Source organism: Aulonocara sp. 'chitande type north' Nkhata Bay, linkage group LG8 (genome assembly GCF_057382095.1).
Source record: "Aulonocara sp. 'chitande type north' Nkhata Bay isolate Kocher_YH1m ecotype deep benthic linkage group LG8, A_spYH_male_GT1.1, whole genome shotgun sequence".
NCBI lineage: Eukaryota > Metazoa > Chordata > Actinopteri > Cichliformes > Cichlidae > Aulonocara > Aulonocara sp. 'chitande type north' Nkhata Bay.
In genome coordinates, this window is record NC_141351.1 from 27,559,498 (window position 1) to 27,584,004 (window position 24,507).

Here is a 24,507-nt window from a genome sequence, read left to right on the forward strand (position 1 = left end):
CCATGCCTTGTTGTAGTCCAGCCATTCTCAGCGAATCCCAGCCATGTTTAAGAAAATGTACAACTAAAGGTGCATCAGGTTCCTTCTTTTTCCTGATGTTATACACATGTTGGTACAATCTACTGTACAAATCATTTCTAGTTTCACCCACGTACTTCATACCACACTTTGAGCAAAAAATAACATAAACACAATTCTTTGTTTGTGGGCTGAAACTTTGCGTAACTGAAATAATAGTCCTGTCCTTGACATTCCTAACAAACTCCAGCTTCGTAAACAGGGCCTCCAAGTACCTCGGTTTGCTCGAGTCGAGCCGTGGAAGTCTGGCCCTTACAAGCAGGTCAGCTAAGTTCTTGTTCCTCCGAAAGGCCGAAATGACCCTTGAATTTGGGATAAGAGCTGCCTGACCTATGACCTCATCAAAATGAGTCTTCATGTGTCTGTTAAAATACCTGCTATTGGAGGAAAATGTGCTAATGAGCGGGAGTAAGTCCCCCTTGACCTTCTCACTGTCCTCCTGAAAGGTCTTAAGACATTTCTTTAAAAAAGGTCGAGAATATCCCCTTTCACGCAATGCCTTAAATAAGGTGATTACTGCCTTTCTAAAGTCCGTCGGTTGGGTACAAATCCGCCGAAATCTGAGAAGCTGGGACTTAACGATACCACGGAAAGTGTGTTTTGGGTGGAAACTAAATTTGTGTAACAGGGCGTGCGTGTCTGTACTTTTGAAGAAAACTTTGACATCGAGTTTACGGGTGATGTTAAACGTCGGCCCTTTGAACACCGTGGTGTCCAAAAAGTCTATGGCCTCCCTATTGATTTCAAATTTTAATTGAATTGATGGATCATGGGAATTCAACGTTTGCACAAATTCTGTAAATTCCAATTCAGAGCCGGTCCAAATCCCCCAAATATCATCCAAATACCTCAAATAATGGGCCGGCTTCTTTTTACACTTCGGGAGCACTTCTGCTTCCCAATTGGCCATGAATATATTTGCATACGCCGGTGCAAATTTCTTGCCCATTGCGGTTCCTTTAACTTGCAAATAAAATCGTTCATCAAACATGAAATCATTCTTTGTCAAATTAATTTCTAGCAACTGTAGCAATTCCAGATCAGGCCTTTTAGGATCTGGAAATTTCTGAAAAATATTCCTTACAGTAGCGATTCCCGCCTCAATTGGAATATTAGTGTACAAGTTTTCTACGTCCATGGAGAAAAAATAAAACTCCGCAGCTATTTTTAAGTTTTTAACTATGTCAATGAAATGATATGTGTCCTTCACATATGCAGGATGCTTTACAGATAATGGATTCAAATAAAAATCCAGAAATTCCGCTGTACGATAAGTCTCGCTCTCGCAATCCGAAACAATGGGCCTCCCCGGGGGGATCTCGTACGGGATGGTCCATTTGTCTGGAGCCTTGTGTATTTTCGGCAATATGTAAAACCGCCTCTCTCTAGGCTGCGAACTGCCCAATAGGTATTTATACTGCTTAGAATTAATGAATTTTTTGTCCTTTAATGATTTAAGTATGTTTTTAACAATAGGGATTGTATCCAAATACAATGGTTTGTCCAATTTCCTGTAATATGTGGTGTCCTGTAATTGTCGTTGTACTTCAAACGTGTATTGTTCTCGACTTAAAATTACAACCGCCGATCCTTTATCGGCTGGCTTTATTACTATATGTTTAGCGTTTTTTAGCTCTCGCAGAGCTCTGACTTCTGCCAATGAAATGTTCTGTTTTTCTCTAATTGGTTTATAACACCTTTTAAACTTTTCCAAATCCCTATGAATTAAAGTTTCCACCTCTGGTGGAAGCTCCTGCACCGGCGGTGACCAATCCGACGGCCCCGTGAAAGGCATTTTATCCCTCCTTTTTGAGTTTCTAAAATACGTAGCCAACTTAACTTTTCTATGGTAAGCTTGCATATCAAATTCAAACTTAAGCTTTTCATTCTTACCTATATACAATGCTGGGACAAAGAACAGTCCTTTTCTCAACAGTTCCCGTTGTGGCCCCGAGAGTCTAAAGTTCTTTGCCAAGACCACCACGTCCTGACCTTGAAGGCCCAGTCCACTGTCGTCCCCATACTGGTCCAGACTCAGGGGGTGTCGCAGTTTAAAAAGGACGTCCAATGTTGAAACATGGCCTCGCCCGTTTCCGCCGTCCAATGGATGTCATCTTCCTCGGTATGGAACAAGTCCTCGTCCAAGAGGGGAATGTGAACCCTATTCCGGTAGATATAGTCATTCAGGACCTGCAGATTCGACTTGTCTTCAGCTGGCAGGTTCTCCGAGAAATTAATCTGGGGAACCCAAATTTCTGCATATGGGAACCGCGTCCTCGCAGCCCTCACCGCCGCCTGCACATTCTTGATGGTCGTTTCCTTAGGCTTGTTGGCCCTGCTATTGATCCCAAAGGACAAGACCATCTTCTCCACCACCAAACCCTGTGGCGGTACCGTTTTCCTCAACAAGGCTTCTGCGTGGCGGAAGTCCGCCCCTGGAAAGCTCTCCACCTGCAAGTTCGTGTTGGAGAAGTCAGGGAATTTGGTGAGGTTCGAATCTCCCAAGAAAATCCATTTGCGATTCGCCACCCAGCTCCAATCAATCATCTTTCTTGTGGTGTTCTGATGACGATTCACCCGGAAACGAGGACCCCTGGAACTCTCGACCTCATCAAACAGGTCCCCTGAAAGATCCATCCACGGCTCCTCACCCTCAGAGCCTTCGTGATGGACCTGGGCTTGAACTTGCACATCCCGTGTTGAAGGCTGGGAAGATTGTCCCCGCTCCTCTGCTGCTTGGGCCTCTCTCTCGGCCTCTGCTTCCGCTCTAGCCCTGGCCTCATCTCGTGCCTCCTCTGCTCGCATCTCATCAAACATGGCCTCCAACTCCAACAGGGAGGCTGTACGTTCCGGAGGAAACACGGGGTCAGCGTCTGACAGGTGGTCCTCCTGCACGTCTTCCAGAAAAAGATCCTCGTCATGAAGAACATCTTCCTCAGGAAGAACCACCCCTTCGGGTCTCCTCGTCCCCCTTTGGACTTCCCTCCGTCCGAGGGGAGATGGCATCCAGTCCGCCATGTTGGGGCTTGACCAGCTAGCCGCTGCATCAGGGACCCGGTCTGTCATGGTGGCCACCGAGGCCTTTGGCGCTACCCGCCGACGAACCTGAGGTGAGTCACCCGCGAGCTTAGTTGAGATGAGAGCCTCAGCGTGGTCAATGATGCTCCGCGTGATCCGTCTTAGGTTCCGCTTGGCCCAGCGGGAGGCCACCTCGAAGGCCTTCTTCCATTCACGAGTGTCCATGCTGGAGAGTTCTTCCAGAAACCTCTCCAAGCATCCTTCATAATGTTCCATCAAAATCTGGAGGGTCATCTGACCCCAATTTCGTGCATTCCCCACGATCATGTCTGCTGTATCCCGCCGTGGGTATGCCGGCTTAATCATCCCAGCTAGGATATCCACCATCTTAACAATCATCCTGGGCTCCGGCCTGCCTGGCTCTGGAGTCACGTTCTGGAGATGGTGCACCATCTTTATGATGCCATGCAGCTTACAAATCAGTCTTCCAAAATCGGGACTTGCCGCTTCTCTTATTACATCATCCTCTCTGGTCCTGGAAGAGCTCCCTCTTCGGGCCGGTTGGAAACGTCCCTGCCGGACCACAGCTGCATACGAGCGGGATGGGACTTGGGGACCAAAGTACCGGGGGACCCGGGGGGGAGGCACTGGCGGGTTAGGATGAGGAAAATAATCCCTTCTCCGAAAGGAAAAGGAGCGTGCACGGTCCATCCCTCCCTGCGGCCCTCCGTACCCGTCCCAGAAGACTTGGCGGTCACGTTGGCGGCGGCGGCCATAGCGCACCACCGTCCAGCCATCGTCCATGGCGTCCAGAATTTTTTTGTCTTTTTTCGTTTTTCCCAAAAAAAATTAAATGTGCTTCAAAAAATATTTATTCAATCTTAATGTGAACAAAAAACGCCTTCCAAAATGTGGAAAGGAAAAAATCACGAAAAAATAGTAAACAACAAAAGAAGGTGTGCCAAAAAAAACTGTTTATTCAAAAATAAACACAAAAAACACAACGTTTCGACCGTACACGGTCTTCTTCAGGTGTGGCACACAGAAAACTGTAAGCTAGGTTAGCTGGCAACAGTTGGACTGGCAGAGATGTGCTCCCATCGAGTGCCGAGTGGAAAATGAGCTCCTGTGTGAGCTCCGCCTTTTATATTCTCCCCTCGGCTGTGTAAAATCCCATTCGTCTTTTTTAACTTTGGTTCGGTAAAAATGAATTTGGTCTTTATTTTTTAATCTACATTACATTTTAACTGTTTTTTAGCCAAAAATAACCTATTTGCACTCCATGAAATTACTGTTAATGAATTTTAAAGCCAAATTAATTTAATCACTGTTTTTATTCCCAATTTGTTTTTTAATCCATTTTTAACTGTAAATAGTCTTGCAAACCCTATGAATTGTGCTAATAAATTATATGAACCCTGGTTTTTAGAATTTTTAAGCCAATTTTCCAATTCCTCACTAATTAAGTCCCCCTTTATTAAATAACATATACCGAGGGCCAGGAGGTGGGGATAAAGTGGTTAGGGTTAGGGCTAACATACAGGGCTGGGGTTAGGGTTAGGATAAGACAAAGGACTGGGGTTAGACTGACATAGGGCTTACAGTGAGGTTAGGTTTAGGGATGGGGCTTGGGTTGGGGCTAGGGTAGTGTAAAACAGTGGAGAACAAAAACGGGGGGTGGGTTTTGGGGTCAAAACGAAATCGGGTTTAAATTAACATACTGAGACCAATAGGGTTAAAGAGGTTGAGGTTAGGGTGGGATTTAAGGTTTGGAAATTAACCAAAACCTTCCCCAATAAAAGTCTAATTCCATTTTATGTTAAGTCCCAATGGTTCTTTAGTTCCCAATGCATAAATCCAATATCTCTCCCTCTTTTTTCGTTCCCAATCTGTCCAATCCATGCCTTGTTGTAGTCCAGCCATTCTCAGCGAATCCCAGCCATGTTTAAGAAAATGTACAACTAAAGGTGCATCAGGTTCCTTCTTTTTCCTGATGTTATACACATGTTGGTACAATCTACTGTACAAATCATTTCTAGTTTCACCCACGTACTTCATACCACACTTTGAGCAAAAAATAACATAAACACAATTCTTTGTTTGTGGGCTGAAACTTTGCGTAACTGAAATAATAGTCCTGTCCTTGACATTCCTAACAAACTCCAGCTTCGTAAACAGGGCCTCCAAGTACCTCGGTTTGCTCGAGTCGAGCCGTGGAAGTCTGGCCCTTACAAGCAGGTCAGCTAAGTTCTTGTTCCTCCGAAAGGCCGAAATGACCCTTGAATTTGGGATAAGAGCTGCCTGACCTATGACCTCATCAAAATGAGTCTTCATGTGTCTGTTAAAATACCTGCTATTGGAGGAAAATGTGCTAATGAGCGGGAGTAAGTCCCCCTTGACCTTCTCACTGTCCTCCTGAAAGGTCTTAAGACATTTCTTTAAAAAAGGTCGAGAATATCCCCTTTCACGCAATGCCTTAAATAAGGTGATTACTGCCTTTCTAAAGTCCGTCGGTTGGGTACAAATCCGCCGAAATCTGAGAAGCTGGGACTTAACGATACCACGGAAAGTGTGTTTTGGGTGGAAACTAAATTTGTGTAACAGGGCGTGCGTGTCTGTACTTTTGAAGAAAACTTTGACATCGAGTTTACGGGTGATGTTAAACGTCGGCCCTTTGAACACCGTGGTGTCCAAAAAGTCTATGGCCTCCCTATTGATTTCAAATTTTAATTGAATTGATGGATCATGGGAATTCAACGTTTGCACAAATTCTGTAAATTCCAATTCAGAGCCGGTCCAAATCCCCCAAATATCATCCAAATACCTCAAATAATGGGCCGGCTTCTTTTTACACTTCGGGAGCACTTCTGCTTCCCAATTGGCCATGAATATATTTGCATACGCCGGTGCAAATTTCTTGCCCATTGCGGTTCCTTTAACTTGCAAATAAAATCGTTCATCAAACATGAAATCATTCTTTGTCAAATTAATTTCTAGCAACTGTAGCAATTCCAGATCAGGCCTTTTAGGATCTGGAAATTTCTGAAAAATATTCCTTACAGTAGCGATTCCCGCCTCAATTGGAATATTAGTGTACAAGTTTTCTACGTCCATGGAGAAAAAATAAAACTCCGCAGCTATTTTTAAGTTTTTAACTATGTCAATGAAATGATATGTGTCCTTCACATATGCAGGATGCTTTACAGATAATGGATTCAAATAAAAATCCAGAAATTCCGCTGTACGATAAGTCTCGCTCTCGCAATCCGAAACAATGGGCCTCCCCGGGGGGATCTCGTACGGGATGGTCCATTTGTCTGGAGCCTTGTGTATTTTCGGCAATATGTAAAACCGCCTCTCTCTAGGCTGCGAACTGCCCAATAGGTATTTATACTGCTTAGAATTAATGAATTTTTTGTCCTTTAATGATTTAAGTATGTTTTTAACAATAGGGATTGTATCCAAATACAATGGTTTGTCCAATTTCCTGTAATATGTGGTGTCCTGTAATTGTCGTTGTACTTCAAACGTGTATTGTTCTCGACTTAAAATTACAACCGCCGATCCTTTATCGGCTGGCTTTATTACTATATGTTTAGCGTTTTTTAGCTCTCGCAGAGCTCTGACTTCTGCCAATGAAATGTTCTGTTTTTCTCTAATTGGTTTATAACACCTTTTAAACTTTTCCAAATCCCTATGAATTAAAGTTTCCACCTCTGGTGGAAGCTCCTGCACCGGCGGTGACCAATCCGACGGCCCCGTGAAAGGCATTTTATCCCTCCTTTTTGAGTTTCTAAAATACGTAGCCAACTTAACTTTTCTATGGTAAGCTTGCATATCAAATTCAAACTTAAGCTTTTCATTCTTACCTATATACAATGCTGGGACAAAGAACAGTCCTTTTCTCAACAGTTCCCGTTGTGGCCCCGAGAGTCTAAAGTTCTTTGCCAAGACCACCACGTCCTGACCTTGAAGGCCCAGTCCACTGTCGTCCCCATACTGGTCCAGACTCAGGGGGTGTCGCAGTTTAAAAAGGACGTCCAATGTTGAAACATGGCCTCGCCCGTTTCCGCCGTCCAATGGATGTCATCTTCCTCGGTATGGAACAAGTCCTCGTCCAAGAGGGGAATGTGAACCCTATTCCGGTAGATATAGTCATTCAGGACCTGCAGATTCGACTTGTCTTCAGCTGGCAGGTTCTCCGAGAAATTAATCTGGGGAACCCAAATTTCTGCATATGGGAACCGCGTCCTCGCAGCCCTCACCGCCGCCTGCACATTCTTGATGGTCGTTTCCTTAGGCTTGTTGGCCCTGCTATTGATCCCAAAGGACAAGACCATCTTCTCCACCACCAAACCCTGTGGCGGTACCGTTTTCCTCAACAAGGCTTCTGCGTGGCGGAAGTCCGCCCCTGGAAAGCTCTCCACCTGCAAGTTCGTGTTGGAGAAGTCAGGGAATTTGGTGAGGTTCGAATCTCCCAAGAAAATCCATTTGCGATTCGCCACCCAGCTCCAATCAATCATCTTTCTTGTGGTGTTCTGATGACGATTCACCCGGAAACGAGGACCCCTGGAACTCTCGACCTCATCAAACAGGTCCCCTGAAAGATCCATCCACGGCTCCTCACCCTCAGAGCCTTCGTGATGGACCTGGGCTTGAACTTGCACATCCCGTGTTGAAGGCTGGGAAGATTGTCCCCGCTCCTCTGCTGCTTGGGCCTCTCTCTCGGCCTCTGCTTCCGCTCTAGCCCTGGCCTCATCTCGTGCCTCCTCTGCTCGCATCTCATCAAACATGGCCTCCAACTCCAACAGGGAGGCTGTACGTTCCGGAGGAAACACGGGGTCAGCGTCTGACAGGTGGTCCTCCTGCACGTCTTCCAGAAAAAGATCCTCGTCATGAAGAACATCTTCCTCAGGAAGAACCACCCCTTCGGGTCTCCTCGTCCCCCTTTGGACTTCCCTCCGTCCGAGGGGAGATGGCATCCAGTCCGCCATGTTGGGGCTTGACCAGCTAGCCGCTGCATCAGGGACCCGGTCTGTCATGGTGGCCACCGAGGCCTTTGGCGCTACCCGCCGACGAACCTGAGGTGAGTCACCCGCGAGCTTAGTTGAGATGAGAGCCTCAGCGTGGTCAATGATGCTCCGCGTGATCCGTCTTAGGTTCCGCTTGGCCCAGCGGGAGGCCACCTCGAAGGCCTTCTTCCATTCACGAGTGTCCATGCTGGAGAGTTCTTCCAGAAACCTCTCCAAGCATCCTTCATAATGTTCCATCAAAATCTGGAGGGTCATCTGACCCCAATTTCGTGCATTCCCCACGATCATGTCTGCTGTATCCCGCCGTGGGTATGCCGGCTTAATCATCCCAGCTAGGATATCCACCATCTTAACAATCATCCTGGGCTCCGGCCTGCCTGGCTCTGGAGTCACGTTCTGGAGATGGTGCACCATCTTTATGATGCCATGCAGCTTACGAATCAGTCTTCCAAAATCGGGACTTGCCGCTTCTCTTATTACATCATCCTCTCTGGTCCTGGAAGAGCTCCCTCTTCGGGCCGGTTGGAAACGTCCCTGCCGGACCACAGCTGCATACGAGCGGGATGGGACTTGGGGACCAAAGTACCGGGGGACCCGGGGGGGAGGCACTGGCGGGTTAGGATGAGGAAAATAATCCCTTCTCCGAAAGGAAAAGGAGCGTGCACGGTCCATCCCTCCCTGCGGCCCTCCGTACCCGTCCCAGAAGACTTGGCGGTCACGTTGGCGGCGGCGGCCATAGCGCACCACCGTCCAGCCATCGTCCATGGCGTCCAGAATTTTTTTGTCTTTTTTCGTTTTTCCCAAAAAAAATTAAATGTGCTTCAAAAAATATTTATTCAATCTTAATGTGAACAAAAAACGCCTTCCAAAATGTGGAAAGGAAAAAATCACGAAAAAATAGTAAACAACAAAAGAAGGTGTGCCAAAAAAAACTGTTTATTCAAAAATAAACACAAAAAACACAACGTTTCGACCGTACACGGTCTTCTTCAGGTGTGGCACACAGAAAACTGTAAGCTAGGTTAGCTGGCAACAGTTGGACTGGCAGAGATGTGCTCCCATCGAGTGCCGAGTGGAAAATGAGCTCCTGTGTGAGCTCCGCCTTTTATATTCTCCCCTCGGCTGTGTAAAATCCCATTCGTCTTTTTTAACTTTGGTTCGGTAAAAATGAATTTGGTCTTTATTTTTTAATCTACATTACATTTTAACTGTTTTTTAGCCAAAAATAACCTATTTGCACTCCATGAAATTACTGTTAATGAATTTTAAAGCCAAATTAATTTAATCACTGTTTTTATTCCCAATTTGTTTTTTAATCCATTTTTAACTGTAAATAGTCTTGCAAACCCTATGAATTGTGCTAATAAATTATATGAACCCTGGTTTTTAGAATTTTTAAGCCAATTTTCCAATTCCTCACTAATTAAGTCCCCCTTTATTAAATAACATATACCGAGGGCCAGGAGGTGGGGATAAAGTGGTTAGGGTTAGGGCTAACATACAGGGCTGGGGTTAGGGTTAGGATAAGACAAAGGACTGGGGTTAGACTGACATAGGGCTTACAGTGAGGTTAGGTTTAGGGATGGGGCTTGGGTTGGGGCTAGGGTAGTGTAAAACAGTGGAGAACAAAAACGGGGGGTGGGTTTTGGGGTCAAAACGAAATCGGGTTTAAATTAACATACTGAGACCAATAGGGTTAAAGAGGTTGAGGTTAGGGTGGGATTTAAGGTTTGGAAATTAACCAAAACCTTCCCCAATAAAAGTCTAATTCCATTTTATGTTAAGTCCCAATGGTTCTTTAGTTCCCAATGCATAAATCCAATATCTCTCCCTCTTTTTTCGTTCCCAATCTGTCCAATCCATGCCTTGTTGTAGTCCAGCCATTCTCAGCGAATCCCAGCCATGTTTAAGAAAATGTACAACTAAAGGTGCATCAGGTTCCTTCTTTTTCCTGATGTTATACACATGTTGGTACAATCTACTGTACAAATCATTTCTAGTTTCACCCACGTACTTCATACCACACTTTGAGCAAAAAATAACATAAACACAATTCTTTGTTTGTGGGCTGAAACTTTGCGTAACTGAAATAATAGTCCTGTCCTTGACATTCCTAACAAACTCCAGCTTCGTAAACAGGGCCTCCAAGTACCTCGGTTTGCTCGAGTCGAGCCGTGGAAGTCTGGCCCTTACAAGCAGGTCAGCTAAGTTCTTGTTCCTCCGAAAGGCCGAAATGACCCTTGAATTTGGGATAAGAGCTGCCTGACCTATGACCTCATCAAAATGAGTCTTCATGTGTCTGTTAAAATACCTGCTATTGGAGGAAAATGTGCTAATGAGCGGGAGTAAGTCCCCCTTGACCTTCTCACTGTCCTCCTGAAAGGTCTTAAGACATTTCTTTAAAAAAGGTCGAGAATATCCCCTTTCACGCAATGCCTTAAATAAGGTGATTACTGCCTTTCTAAAGTCCGTCGGTTGGGTACAAATCCGCCGAAATCTGAGAAGCTGGGACTTAACGATACCACGGAAAGTGTGTTTTGGGTGGAAACTAAATTTGTGTAACAGGGCGTGCGTGTCTGTACTTTTGAAGAAAACTTTGACATCGAGTTTACGGGTGATGTTAAACGTCGGCCCTTTGAACACCGTGGTGTCCAAAAAGTCTATGGCCTCCCTATTGATTTCAAATTTTAATTGAATTGATGGATCATGGGAATTCAACGTTTGCACAAATTCTGTAAATTCCAATTCAGAGCCGGTCCAAATCCCCCAAATATCATCCAAATACCTCAAATAATGGGCCGGCTTCTTTTTACACTTCGGGAGCACTTCTGCTTCCCAATTGGCCATGAATATATTTGCATACGCCGGTGCAAATTTCTTGCCCATTGCGGTTCCTTTAACTTGCAAATAAAATCGTTCATCAAACATGAAATCATTCTTTGTCAAATTAATTTCTAGCAACTGTAGCAATTCCAGATCAGGCCTTTTAGGATCTGGAAATTTCTGAAAAATATTCCTTACAGTAGCGATTCCCGCCTCAATTGGAATATTAGTGTACAAGTTTTCTACGTCCATGGAGAAAAAATAAAACTCCGCAGCTATTTTTAAGTTTTTAACTATGTCAATGAAATGATATGTGTCCTTCACATATGCAGGATGCTTTACAGATAATGGATTCAAATAAAAATCCAGAAATTCCGCTGTACGATAAGTCTCGCTCTCGCAATCCGAAACAATGGGCCTCCCCGGGGGGATCTCGTACGGGATGGTCCATTTGTCTGGAGCCTTGTGTATTTTCGGCAATATGTAAAACCGCCTCTCTCTAGGCTGCGAACTGCCCAATAGGTATTTATACTGCTTAGAATTAATGAATTTTTTGTCCTTTAATGATTTAAGTATGTTTTTAACAATAGGGATTGTATCCAAATACAATGGTTTGTCCAATTTCCTGTAATATGTGGTGTCCTGTAATTGTCGTTGTACTTCAAACGTGTATTGTTCTCGACTTAAAATTACAACCGCCGATCCTTTATCGGCTGGCTTTATTACTATATGTTTAGCGTTTTTTAGCTCTCGCAGAGCTCTGACTTCTGCCAATGAAATGTTCTGTTTTTCTCTAATTGGTTTATAACACCTTTTAAACTTTTCCAAATCCCTATGAATTAAAGTTTCCACCTCTGGTGGAAGCTCCTGCACCGGCGGTGACCAATCCGACGGCCCCGTGAAAGGCATTTTATCCCTCCTTTTTGAGTTTCTAAAATACGTAGCCAACTTAACTTTTCTATGGTAAGCTTGCATATCAAATTCAAACTTAAGCTTTTCATTCTTACCTATATACAATGCTGGGACAAAGAACAGTCCTTTTCTCAACAGTTCCCGTTGTGGCCCCGAGAGTCTAAAGTTCTTTGCCAAGACCACCACGTCCTGACCTTGAAGGCCCAGTCCACTGTCGTCCCCATACTGGTCCAGACTCAGGGGGTGTCGCAGTTTAAAAAGGACGTCCAATGTTGAAACATGGCCTCGCCCGTTTCCGCCGTCCAATGGATGTCATCTTCCTCGGTATGGAACAAGTCCTCGTCCAAGAGGGGAATGTGAACCCTATTCCGGTAGATATAGTCATTCAGGACCTGCAGATTCGACTTGTCTTCAGCTGGCAGGTTCTCCGAGAAATTAATCTGGGGAACCCAAATTTCTGCATATGGGAACCGCGTCCTCGCAGCCCTCACCGCCGCCTGCACATTCTTGATGGTCGTTTCCTTAGGCTTGTTGGCCCTGCTATTGATCCCAAAGGACAAGACCATCTTCTCCACCACCAAACCCTGTGGCGGTACCGTTTTCCTCAACAAGGCTTCTGCGTGGCGGAAGTCCGCCCCTGGAAAGCTCTCCACCTGCAAGTTCGTGTTGGAGAAGTCAGGGAATTTGGTGAGGTTCGAATCTCCCAAGAAAATCCATTTGCGATTCGCCACCCAGCTCCAATCAATCATCTTTCTTGTGGTGTTCTGATGACGATTCACCCGGAAACGAGGACCCCTGGAACTCTCGACCTCATCAAACAGGTCCCCTGAAAGATCCATCCACGGCTCCTCACCCTCAGAGCCTTCGTGATGGACCTGGGCTTGAACTTGCACATCCCGTGTTGAAGGCTGGGAAGATTGTCCCCGCTCCTCTGCTGCTTGGGCCTCTCTCTCGGCCTCTGCTTCCGCTCTAGCCCTGGCCTCATCTCGTGCCTCCTCTGCTCGCATCTCATCAAACATGGCCTCCAACTCCAACAGGGAGGCTGTACGTTCCGGAGGAAACACGGGGTCAGCGTCTGACAGGTGGTCCTCCTGCACGTCTTCCAGAAAAAGATCCTCGTCATGAAGAACATCTTCCTCAGGAAGAACCACCCCTTCGGGTCTCCTCGTCCCCCTTTGGACTTCCCTCCGTCCGAGGGGAGATGGCATCCAGTCCGCCATGTTGGGGCTTGACCAGCTAGCCGCTGCATCAGGGACCCGGTCTGTCATGGTGGCCACCGAGGCCTTTGGCGCTACCCGCCGACGAACCTGAGGTGAGTCACCCGCGAGCTTAGTTGAGATGAGAGCCTCAGCGTGGTCAATGATGCTCCGCGTGATCCGTCTTAGGTTCCGCTTGGCCCAGCGGGAGGCCACCTCGAAGGCCTTCTTCCATTCACGAGTGTCCATGCTGGAGAGTTCTTCCAGAAACCTCTCCAAGCATCCTTCATAATGTTCCATCAAAATCTGGAGGGTCATCTGACCCCAATTTCGTGCATTCCCCACGATCATGTCTGCTGTATCCCGCCGTGGGTATGCCGGCTTAATCATCCCAGCTAGGATATCCACCATCTTAACAATCATCCTGGGCTCCGGCCTGCCTGGCTCTGGAGTCACGTTCTGGAGATGGTGCACCATCTTTATGATGCCATGCAGCTTACGAATCAGTCTTCCAAAATCGGGACTTGCCGCTTCTCTTATTACATCATCCTCTCTGGTCCTGGAAGAGCTCCCTCTTCGGGCCGGTTGGAAACGTCCCTGCCGGACCACAGCTGCATACGAGCGGGATGGGACTTGGGGACCAAAGTACCGGGGGACCCGGGGGGGAGGCACTGGCGGGTTAGGATGAGGAAAATAATCCCTTCTCCGAAAGGAAAAGGAGCGTGCACGGTCCATCCCTCCCTGCGGCCCTCCGTACCCGTCCCAGAAGACTTGGCGGTCACGTTGGCGGCGGCGGCCATAGCGCACCACCGTCCAGCCATCGTCCATGGCGTCCAGAATTTTTTTGTCTTTTTTCGTTTTTCCCAAAAAAAATTAAATGTGCTTCAAAAAATATTTATTCAATCTTAATGTGAACAAAAAACGCCTTCCAAAATGTGGAAAGGAAAAAATCACGAAAAAATAGTAAACAACAAAAGAAGGTGTGCCAAAAAAAACTGTTTATTCAAAAATAAACACAAAAAACACAACGTTTCGACCGTACACGGTCTTCTTCAGGTGTGGCACACAGAAAACTGTAAGCTAGGTTAGCTGGCAACAGTTGGACTGGCAGAGATGTGCTCCCATCGAGTGCCGAGTGGAAAATGAGCTCCTGTGTGAGCTCCGCCTTTTATATTCTCCCCTCGGCTGTGTAAAATCCCATTCGTCTTTTTTAACTTTGGTTCGGTAAAAATGAATTTGGTCTTTATTTTTTAATCTACATTACATTTTAACTGTTTTTTAGCCAAAAATAACCTATTTGCACTCCATGAAATTACTGTTAATGAATTTTAAAGCCAAATTAATTTAATCACTGTTTTTATTCCCAATTTGTTTTTTAATCCATTTTTAACTGTAAATAGTCTTGCAAACCCTATGAATTGTGCTAATAAATTATATGAACCCTGGTTTTTAGAATTTTTAAGCCAATTTTCCAATTCCTCACTAATTAAGTCCCCCTTTATTAAATAACATATACCGAGGGCCAGGAGGTGGGGATAAAGTGGTTAGGGTTAGGGCTAACATACAGGGCTGGGGTTAGGGTTAGGATAAGACAAAGGACTGGGGTTAGACTGACATAGGGCTTACAGTGAGGTTAGGTTTAGGGATGGGGCTTGGGTTGGGGCTAGGGTAGTGTAAAACAGTGGAGAACAAAAACGGGGGGTGGGTTTTGGGGTCAAAACGAAATCGGGTTTAAATTAACATACTGAGACCAATAGGGTTAAAGAGGTTGAGGTTAGGGTGGGATTTAAGGTTTGGAAATTAACCAAAACCTTCCCCAATAAAAGTCTAATTCCATTTTATGTTAAGTCCCAATGGTTCTTTAGTTCCCAATGCATAAATCCAATATCTCTCCCTCTTTTTTCGTTCCCAATCTGTCCAATCCATGCCTTGTTGTAGTCCAGCCATTCTCAGCGAATCCCAGCCATGTTTAAGAAAATGTACAACTAAAGGTGCATCAGGTTCCTTCTTTTTCCTGATGTTATACACATGTTGGTACAATCTACTGTACAAATCATTTCTAGTTTCACCCACGTACTTCATACCACACTTTGAGCAAAAAATAACATAAACACAATTCTTTGTTTGTGGGCTGAAACTTTGCGTAACTGAAATAATAGTCCTGTCCTTGACATTCCTAACAAACTCCAGCTTCGTAAACAGGGCCTCCAAGTACCTCGGTTTGCTCGAGTCGAGCCGTGGAAGTCTGGCCCTTACAAGCAGGTCAGCTAAGTTCTTGTTCCTCCGAAAGGCCGAAATGACCCTTGAATTTGGGATAAGAGCTGCCTGACCTATGACCTCATCAAAATGAGTCTTCATGTGTCTGTTAAAATACCTGCTATTGGAGGAAAATGTGCTAATGAGCGGGAGTAAGTCCCCCTTGACCTTCTCACTGTCCTCCTGAAAGGTCTTAAGACATTTCTTTAAAAAAGGTCGAGAATATCCCCTTTCACGCAATGCCTTAAATAAGGTGATTACTGCCTTTCTAAAGTCCGTCGGTTGGGTACAAATCCGCCGAAATCTGAGAAGCTGGGACTTAACGATACCACGGAAAGTGTGTTTTGGGTGGAAACTAAATTTGTGTAACAGGGCGTGCGTGTCTGTACTTTTGAAGAAAACTTTGACATCGAGTTTACGGGTGATGTTAAACGTCGGCCCTTTGAACACCGTGGTGTCCAAAAAGTCTATGGCCTCCCTATTGATTTCAAATTTTAATTGAATTGATGGATCATGGGAATTCAACGTTTGCACAAATTCTGTAAATTCCAATTCAGAGCCGGTCCAAATCCCCCAAATATCATCCAAATACCTCAAATAATGGGCCGGCTTCTTTTTACACTTCGGGAGCACTTCTGCTTCCCAATTGGCCATGAATATATTTGCATACGCCGGTGCAAATTTCTTGCCCATTGCGGTTCCTTTAACTTGCAAATAAAATCGTTCATCAAACATGAAATCATTCTTTGTCAAATTAATTTCTAGCAACTGTAGCAATTCCAGATCAGGCCTTTTAGGATCTGGAAATTTCTGAAAAATATTCCTTACAGTAGCGATTCCCGCCTCAATTGGAATATTAGTGTACAAGTTTTCTACGTCCATGGAGAAAAAATAAAACTCCGCAGCTATTTTTAAGTTTTTAACTATGTCAATGAAATGATATGTGTCCTTCACATATGCAGGATGCTTTACAGATAATGGATTCAAATAAAAATCCAGAAATTCCGCTGTACGATAAGTCTCGCTCTCGCAATCCGAAACAATGGGCCTCCCCGGGGGGATCTCGTACGGGATGGTCCATTTGTCTGGAGCCTTGTGTATTTTCGGCAATATGTAAAACCGCCTCTCTCTAGGCTGCGAACTGCCCAATAGGTATTTATACTGCTTAGAATTAATGAATTTTTTGTCCTTTAATGATTTAAGTATGTTTTTAACAATAGGGATTGTATCCAAATACAATGGTTTGTCCAATTTCCTGTAATATGTGGTGTCCTGTAATTGTCGTTGTACTTCAAACGTGTATTGTTCTCGACTTAAAATTACAACCGCCGATCCTTTATCGGCTGGCTTTATTACTATATGTTTAGCGTTTTTTAGCTCTCGCAGAGCTCTGACTTCTGCCAATGAAATGTTCTGTTTTTCTCTAATTGGTTTATAACACCTTTTAAACTTTTCCAAATCCCTATGAATTAAAGTTTCCACCTCTGGTGGAAGCTCCTGCACCGGCGGTGACCAATCCGACGGCCCCGTGAAAGGCATTTTATCCCTCCTTTTTGAGTTTCTAAAATACGTAGCCAACTTAACTTTTCTATGGTAAGCTTGCATATCAAATTCAAACTTAAGCTTTTCATTCTTACCTATATACAATGCTGGGACAAAGAACAGTCCTTTTCTCAACAGTTCCCGTTGTGGCCCCGAGAGTCTAAAGTTCTTTGCCAAGACCACCACGTCCTGACCTTGAAGGCCCAGTCCACTGTCGTCCCCATACTGGTCCAGACTCAGGGGGTGTCGCAGTTTAAAAAGGACGTCCAATGTTGAAACATGGCCTCGCCCGTTTCCGCCGTCCAATGGATGTCATCTTCCTCGGTATGGAACAAGTCCTCGTCCAAGAGGGGAATGTGAACCCTATTCCGGTAGATATAGTCATTCAGGACCTGCAGATTCGACTTGTCTTCAGCTGGCAGGTTCTCCGAGAAATTAATCTGGGGAACCCAAATTTCTGCATATGGGAACCGCGTCCTCGCAGCCCTCACCGCCGCCTGCACATTCTTGATGGTCGTTTCCTTAGGCTTGTTGGCCCTGCTATTGATCCCAAAGGACAAGACCATCTTCTCCACCACCAAACCCTGTGGCGGTACCGTTTTCCTCAACAAGGCTTCTGCGTGGCGGAAGTCCGCCCCTGGAAAGCTCTCCACCTGCAAGTTCGTGTTGGAGAAGTCAGGGAATTTGGTGAGGTTCGAATCTCCCAAGAAAATCCATTTGCGATTCGCCACCCAGCTCCAATCAATCATCTTTCTTGTGGTGTTCTGATGACGATTCACCCGGAAACGAGGACCCCTGGAACTCTCGACCTCATCAAACAGGTCCCCTGAAAGATCCATCCACGGCTCCTCACCCTCAGAGCCTTCGTGATGGACCTGGGCTTGAACTTGCACATCCCGTGTTGAAGGCTGGGAAGATTGTCCCCGCTCCTCTGCTGCTTGGGCCTCTCTCTCGGCCTCTGCTTCCGCTCTAGCCCTGGCCTCATCTCGTGCCTCCTCTGCTCGCATCTCATCAAACATGGCCTCCAACTCCAACAGGGAGGCTGTACGTTCCGGAGGAAACACGGGGTCAGCGTCTGACAGGTGGTCCTCCTGCACGTCTTCCAGAAAAAGATCCTCGTCATGAAGAACATCTTCCTCAGGAAGAACCACCCCTTCGGGTCTCCTCGTCCCCCTTTGGACTTCCCTCCGTCCGAGGGGAGATGGCATCCAGTCCGCCATGTTGGGGCTTGACCAGCTAGCCGCTGCATCAGGGACCCGGTCTGTCATGGTGGCCACCGAGGCCTTTGGCGCTACCCGCCGACGAACCTGAGGTGAGTCACCCGCGAGCTTAGTTGAGATGAGAGCCTCAGCGTGGTCAATGATGCTCCGCGTGATCCGTCTTAGGTTCCGCTTGGCCCAGCGGGAGGCCACCTCGAAGGCCTTCTTCCATTCACGAGTGTCCATGCTGGAGAGTTCTTCCAGAAACCTCTCCAAGCATCCTTCATAATGTTCCATCAAAATCTGGAGGGTCATCTGACCCCAATTTCGTGCATTCCCCACGATCATGTCTGCTGTATCCCGCCGTGGGTATGCCGGCTTAATCATCCCAGCTAGGATATCCACCATCTTAACAATCATCCTGGGCTCCGGCCTGCCTGGCTCTGGAGTCACGTTCTGGAGATGGTGCACCATCTTTATGATGCCATGCAGCTTACGAATCAGTCTTCCAAAATCGGGACTTGCCGCTTCTCTTATTACATCATCCTCTCTGGTCCTGGAAGAGCTCCCTCTTCGGGCCGGTTGGAAACGTCCCTGCCGGACCACAGCTGCATACGAGCGGGATGGGACTTGGGGACCAAAGTACCGGGGGACCCGGGGGGGAGGCACTGGCGGGTTAGGATGAGGAAAATAATCCCTTCTCCGAAAGGAAAAGGAGCGTGCACGGTCCATCCCTCCCTGCGGCCCTCCGTACCCGTCCCAGAAGACTTGGCGGTCACGTTGGCGGCGGCGGCCATAGCGCACCACCGTCCAGCCATCGTCCATGGCGTCCAGAATTTTTTTGTCTTTTTTCGTTTTTCCCAAAAAAAATTAAATGTGCTTCAAAAAATATTTATTCAATCTTAATGTGAACAAAAAACGCCTTCCAAAATGTGGAAAGGAAAAAATCACGAAAAAATAGTAAACAACAAAAGAAGGTGTGCCAAAAAAAACTGTTTATTCAAAAATAAACACAAAAAACACAACGTTTCGACCGTACACGGTCTTCTTCAGGTGTGGCACACAGAAAACTGTAAGCTAGGTTAGCTGGCAACAGTTGGACTGGCAGAGATGTGCTCCCATCGAGTGCCGAGTGGAAAATGAGCTCCTGTGTGAGCTCCGCCTTTTATATTCTCCCCTCGGCTGTGTAAAATCCCATTCGTCTTTTTTAACTTTGGTTCGGTAAAAATGAATTTGGTCTTTATTTTTTAATCTACATTACATTTTAACTGTTTTTTAGCCAAAAATAACCTATTTGCACTCCATGAAATTACTGTTAATGAATTTTAAAGCCAAATTAATTTAATCACTGTTTTTATTCCCAATTTGTTTTTTAATCCATTTTTAACTGTAAATAGTCTTGCAAACCCTATGAATTGTGCTAATAAATTATATGAACCCTGGTTTTTAGAATTTTTAAGCCAATTTTCCAATTCCTCACTAATTAAGTCCCCCTTTATTAAATAACATATACCGAGGGCCAGGAGGTGGGGATAAAGTGGTTAGGGTTAGGGCTAACATACAGGGCTGGGGTTAGGGTTAGGATAAGACAAAGGACTGGGGTTAGACTGACATAGGGCTTACAGTGAGGTTAGGTTTAGGGATGGGGCTTGGGTTGGGGCTAGGGTAGTGTAAAACAGTGGAGAACAAAAACGGGGGGTGGGTTTTGGGGTCAAAACGAAATCGGGTTTAAATTAACATACTGAGACCAATAGGGTTAAAGAGGTTGAGGTTAGGGTGGGATTTAAGGTTTGGAAATTAACCAAAACCTTCCCCAATAAAAGTCTAATTCCATTTTATGTTAAGTCCCAATGGTTCTTTAGTTCCCAATGCATAAATCCAATATCTCTCCCTCTTTTTTCGTTCCCAATCTGTCCAATCCATGCCTTGTTGTAGTCCAGCCATTCTCAGCGAATCCCAGCCATGTTTAAGAAAATGTACAACTAAAGGTGCATCAGGTTCCTTCTTTTTCCTGATGTTATACACATGTTGGTACAATCTACTGTACAAATCATTTCTAGTTTCACCCACGTACTTCATACCACACTTTGAGCAAAAAATAACATAAACACAATTCTTTGTTTGTGGGCTGAAACTTTGCGTAACTGAAATAATAGTCCTGTCCTTGACATTCCTAACAAACTCCAGCTTCGTAAACAGGGCCTCCAAGTACCTCGGTTTGCTCGAGTCGAGCCGTGGAAGTCTGGCCCTTACAAGCAGGTCAGCTAAGTTCTTGTTCCTCCGAAAGGCCGAAATGACCCTTGAATTTGGGATAAGAGCTGCCTGACCTATGACCTCATCAAAATGAGTCTTCATGTGTCTGTTAAAATACCTGCTATTGGAGGAAAATGTGCTAATGAGCGGGAGTAAGTCCCCCTTGACCTTCTCACTGTCCTCCTGAAAGGTCTTAAGACATTTCTTTAAAAAAGGTCGAGAATATCCCCTTTCACGCAATGCCTTAAATAAGGTGATTACTGCCTTTCTAAAGTCCGTCGGTTGGGTACAAATCCGCCGAAATCTGAGAAGCTGGGACTTAACGATACCACGGAAAGTGTGTTTTGGGTGGAAACTAAATTTGTGTAACAGGGCGTGCGTGTCTGTACTTTTGAAGAAAACTTTGACATCGAGTTTACGGGTGATGTTAAACGTCGGCCCTTTGAACACCGTGGTGTCCAAAAAGTCTATGGCCTCCCTATTGATTTCAAATTTTAATTGAATTGATGGATCATGGGAATTCAACGTTTGCACAAATTCTGTAAATTCCAATTCAGAGCCGGTCCAAATCCCCCAAATATCATCCAAATACCTCAAATAATGGGCCGGCTTCTTTTTACACTTCGGGAGCACTTCTGCTTCCCAATTGGCCATGAATATATTTGCATACGCCGGTGCAAATTTCTTGCCCATTGCGGTTCCTTTAACTTGCAAATAAAATCGTTCATCAAACATGAAATCATTCTTTGTCAAATTAATTTCTAGCAACTGTAGCAATTCCAGATCAGGCCTTTTAGGATCTGGAAATTTCTGAAAAATATTCCTTACAGTAGCGATTCCCGCCTCAATTGGAATATTAGTGTACAAGTTTTCTACGTCCATGGAGAAAAAATAAAACTCCGCAGCTATTTTTAAGTTTTTAACTATGTCAATGAAATGATATGTGTCCTTCACATATGCAGGATGCTTTACAGATAATGGATTCAAATAAAAATCCAGAAATTCCGCTGTACGATAAGTCTCGCTCTCGCAATCCGAAACAATGGGCCTCCCCGGGGGGATCTCGTACGGGATGGTCCATTTGTCTGGAGCCTTGTGTATTTTCGGCAATATGTAAAACCGCCTCTCTCTAGGCTGCGAACTGCCCAATAGGTATTTATACTGCTTAGAATTAATGAATTTTTTGTCCTTTAATGATTTAAGTATGTTTTTAACAATAGGGATTGTATCCAAATACAATGGTTTGTCCAATTTCCTGTAATATGTGGTGTCCTGTAATTGTCGTTGTACTTCAAACGTGTATTGTTCTCGACTTAAAATTACAACCGCCGATCCTTTATCGGCTGGCTTTATTACTATATGTTTAGCGTTTTTTAGCTCTCGCAGAGCTCTGACTTCTGCCAATGAAATGTTCTGTTTTTCTCTAATTGGTTTATAACACCTTTTAAACTTTTCCAAATCCCTATGAATTAAAGTTTCCACCTCTGGTGGAAGCTCCTGCACCGGCGGTGACCAATCCGACGGCCCCGTGAAAGGCATTTTATCCCTCCTTTTTGAGTTTCTAAAATACGTAGCCAACTTAACTTTTCTATGGTAAGCTTGCATATCAAATTCAAACTTAAGCTTTTCATTCTTACCTATATACAATGCTGGGACAAAGAACAGTCCTTTTCTCAACAGTTCCCGTTGTGGCCCCGAGAGTCTAAAGTTCTTTGCCAAGACCACCACGTCCTGACCTTGAAGGCCCAGTCCACTGTCGTCCCCATACTGGTCCAGACTCAGGGGGTGTCGCAGTTTAAAAAGGACGTCCAATGTTGAAACATGGCCTCGCCCGTTTCCGCCGTCCAATGGATGTCATCTTCCTCGGTATGGAACAAGTCCTCGTCCAAGAGGGGAATGTGAACCCTATTCCGGTAGATATAGTCATTCAGGACCTGCAGATTCGACTTGTCTTCAGCTGGCAGGTTCTCCGAGAAATTAATCTGGGGAACCCAAATTTCTGCATATGGGAACCGCGTCCTCGCAGCCCTCACCGCCGCCTGCACATTCTTGATGGTCGTTTCCTTAGGCTTGTTGGCCCTGCTATTGATCCCAAAGGACAAGACCATCTTCTCCACCACCAAACCCTGTGGCGGTACCGTTTTCCTCAACAAGGCTTCTGCGTGGCGGAAGTCCGCCCCTGGAAAGCTCTCCACCTGCAAGTTCGTGTTGGAGAAGTCAGGGAATTTGGTGAGGTTCGAATCTCCCAAGAAAATCCATTTGCGATTCGCCACCCAGCTCCAATCAATCATCTTTCTTGTGGTGTTCTGATGACGATTCACCCGGAAACGAGGACCCCTGGAACTCTCGACCTCATCAAACAGGTCCCCTGAAAGATCCATCCACGGCTCCTCACCCTCAGAGCCTTCGTGATGGACCTGGGCTTGAACTTGCACATCCCGTGTTGAAGGCTGGGAAGATTGTCCCCGCTCCTCTGCTGCTTGGGCCTCTCTCTCGGCCTCTGCTTCCGCTCTAGCCCTGGCCTCATCTCGTGCCTCCTCTGCTCGCATCTCATCAAACATGGCCTCCAACTCCAACAGGGAGGCTGTACGTTCCGGAGGAAACACGGGGTCAGCGTCTGACAGGTGGTCCTCCTGCACGTCTTCCAGAAAAAGATCCTCGTCATGAAGAACATCTTCCTCAGGAAGAACCACCCCTTCGGGTCTCCTCGTCCCCCTTTGGACTTCCCTCCGTCCGAGGGGAGATGGCATCCAGTCCGCCATGTTGGGGCTTGACCAGCTAGCCGCTGCATCAGGGACCCGGTCTGTCATGGTGGCCACCGAGGCCTTTGGCGCTACCCGCCGACGAACCTGAGGTGAGTCACCCGCGAGCTTAGTTGAGATGAGAGCCTCAGCGTGGTCAATGATGCTCCGCGTGATCCGTCTTAGGTTCCGCTTGGCCCAGCGGGAGGCCACCTCGAAGGCCTTCTTCCATTCACGAGTGTCCATGCTGGAGAGTTCTTCCAGAAACCTCTCCAAGCATCCTTCATAATGTTCCATCAAAATCTGGAGGGTCATCTGACCCCAATTTCGTGCATTCCCCACGATCATGTCTGCTGTATCCCGCCGTGGGTATGCCGGCTTAATCATCCCAGCTAGGATATCCACCATCTTAACAATCATCCTGGGCTCCGGCCTGCCTGGCTCTGGAGTCACGTTCTGGAGATGGTGCACCATCTTTATGATGCCATGCAGCTTACGAATCAGTCTTCCAAAATCGGGACTTGCCGCTTCTCTTATTACATCATCCTCTCTGGTCCTGGAAGAGCTCCCTCTTCGGGCCGGTTGGAAACGTCCCTGCCGGACCACAGCTGCATACGAGCGGGATGGGACTTGGGGACCAAAGTACCGGGGGACCCGGGGGGGAGGCACTGGCGGGTTAGGATGAGGAAAATAATCCCTTCTCCGAAAGGAAAAGGAGCGTGCACGGTCCATCCCTCCCTGCGGCCCTCCGTACCCGTCCCAGAAGACTTGGCGGTCACGTTGGCGGCGGCGGCCATAGCGCACCACCGTCCAGCCATCGTCCATGGCGTCCAGAATTTTTTTGTCTTTTTTCGTTTTTCCCAAAAAAAATTAAATGTGCTTCAAAAAATATTTATTCAATCTTAATGTGAACAAAAAACGCCTTCCAAAATGTGGAAAGGAAAAAATCACGAAAAAATAGTAAACAACAAAAGAAGGTGTGCCAAAAAAAACTGTTTATTCAAAAATAAACACAAAAAACACAACGTTTCGACCGTACACGGTCTTCTTCAGGTGTGGCACACAGAAAACTGTAAGCTAGGTTAGCTGGCAACAGTTGGACTGGCAGAGATGTGCTCCCATCGAGTGCCGAGTGGAAAATGAGCTCCTGTGTGAGCTCCGCCTTTTATATTCTCCCCTCGGCTGTGTAAAATCCCATTCGTCTTTTTTAACTTTGGTTCGGTAAAAATGAATTTGGTCTTTATTTTTTAATCTACATTACATTTTAACTGTTTTTTAGCCAAAAATAACCTATTTGCACTCCATGAAATTACTGTTAATGAATTTTAAAGCCAAATTAATTTAATCACTGTTTTTATTCCCAATTTGTTTTTTAATCCATTTTTAACTGTAAATAGTCTTGCAAACCCTATGAATTGTGCTAATAAATTATATGAACCCTGGTTTTTAGAATTTT

At 45.7% G+C, this 24,507-nt stretch overlaps 5 protein-coding genes across 5 annotated transcripts; all 5 read right to left on the reverse strand.

The window, feature by feature from the left end:
- Positions 1 to 2,112: 2,112 nt before the first annotated feature.
- LOC147324177 (uncharacterized) lies at positions 2,113 to 3,921 on the reverse strand. The gene has a single exon (XM_086304914.1). It carries the CDS (start codon positions 3,898 to 3,900, stop codon positions 2,113 to 2,115), a length of 1,788 nt encoding a protein of 595 aa, XP_086161040.1. The 5' UTR covers positions 3,901 to 3,921.
- Positions 3,922 to 7,106: 3,185 nt separating this feature from the next.
- LOC147324178 (uncharacterized) lies at positions 7,107 to 8,915 on the reverse strand. The gene has a single exon (XM_086304915.1). It carries the CDS (start codon positions 8,892 to 8,894, stop codon positions 7,107 to 7,109), a length of 1,788 nt encoding a protein of 595 aa, XP_086161041.1. The 5' UTR covers positions 8,895 to 8,915.
- Positions 8,916 to 12,100: 3,185 nt separating this feature from the next.
- Positions 12,101 to 13,909, reverse strand: LOC147324179 (uncharacterized). The gene has a single exon (XM_086304916.1). The coding sequence runs from the start codon at positions 13,886 to 13,888 to the stop codon at positions 12,101 to 12,103; it is 1,788 nt and encodes a 595-aa protein (XP_086161042.1). The 5' UTR covers positions 13,889 to 13,909.
- Positions 13,910 to 17,094: 3,185 nt separating this feature from the next.
- On the reverse strand, positions 17,095 to 18,903 carry LOC147324180 (uncharacterized). Its single transcript, XM_086304918.1, has one exon. The coding sequence runs from the start codon at positions 18,880 to 18,882 to the stop codon at positions 17,095 to 17,097; it is 1,788 nt and encodes a 595-aa protein (XP_086161044.1). The 5' UTR covers positions 18,883 to 18,903.
- A 3,185-nt stretch (positions 18,904 to 22,088) lies between these two features.
- LOC147324181 (uncharacterized) lies at positions 22,089 to 23,897 on the reverse strand. The gene has a single exon (XM_086304919.1). It carries the CDS (start codon positions 23,874 to 23,876, stop codon positions 22,089 to 22,091), a length of 1,788 nt encoding a protein of 595 aa, XP_086161045.1. The 5' UTR covers positions 23,877 to 23,897.
- Positions 23,898 to 24,507: the final 610 nt, after the last annotated feature.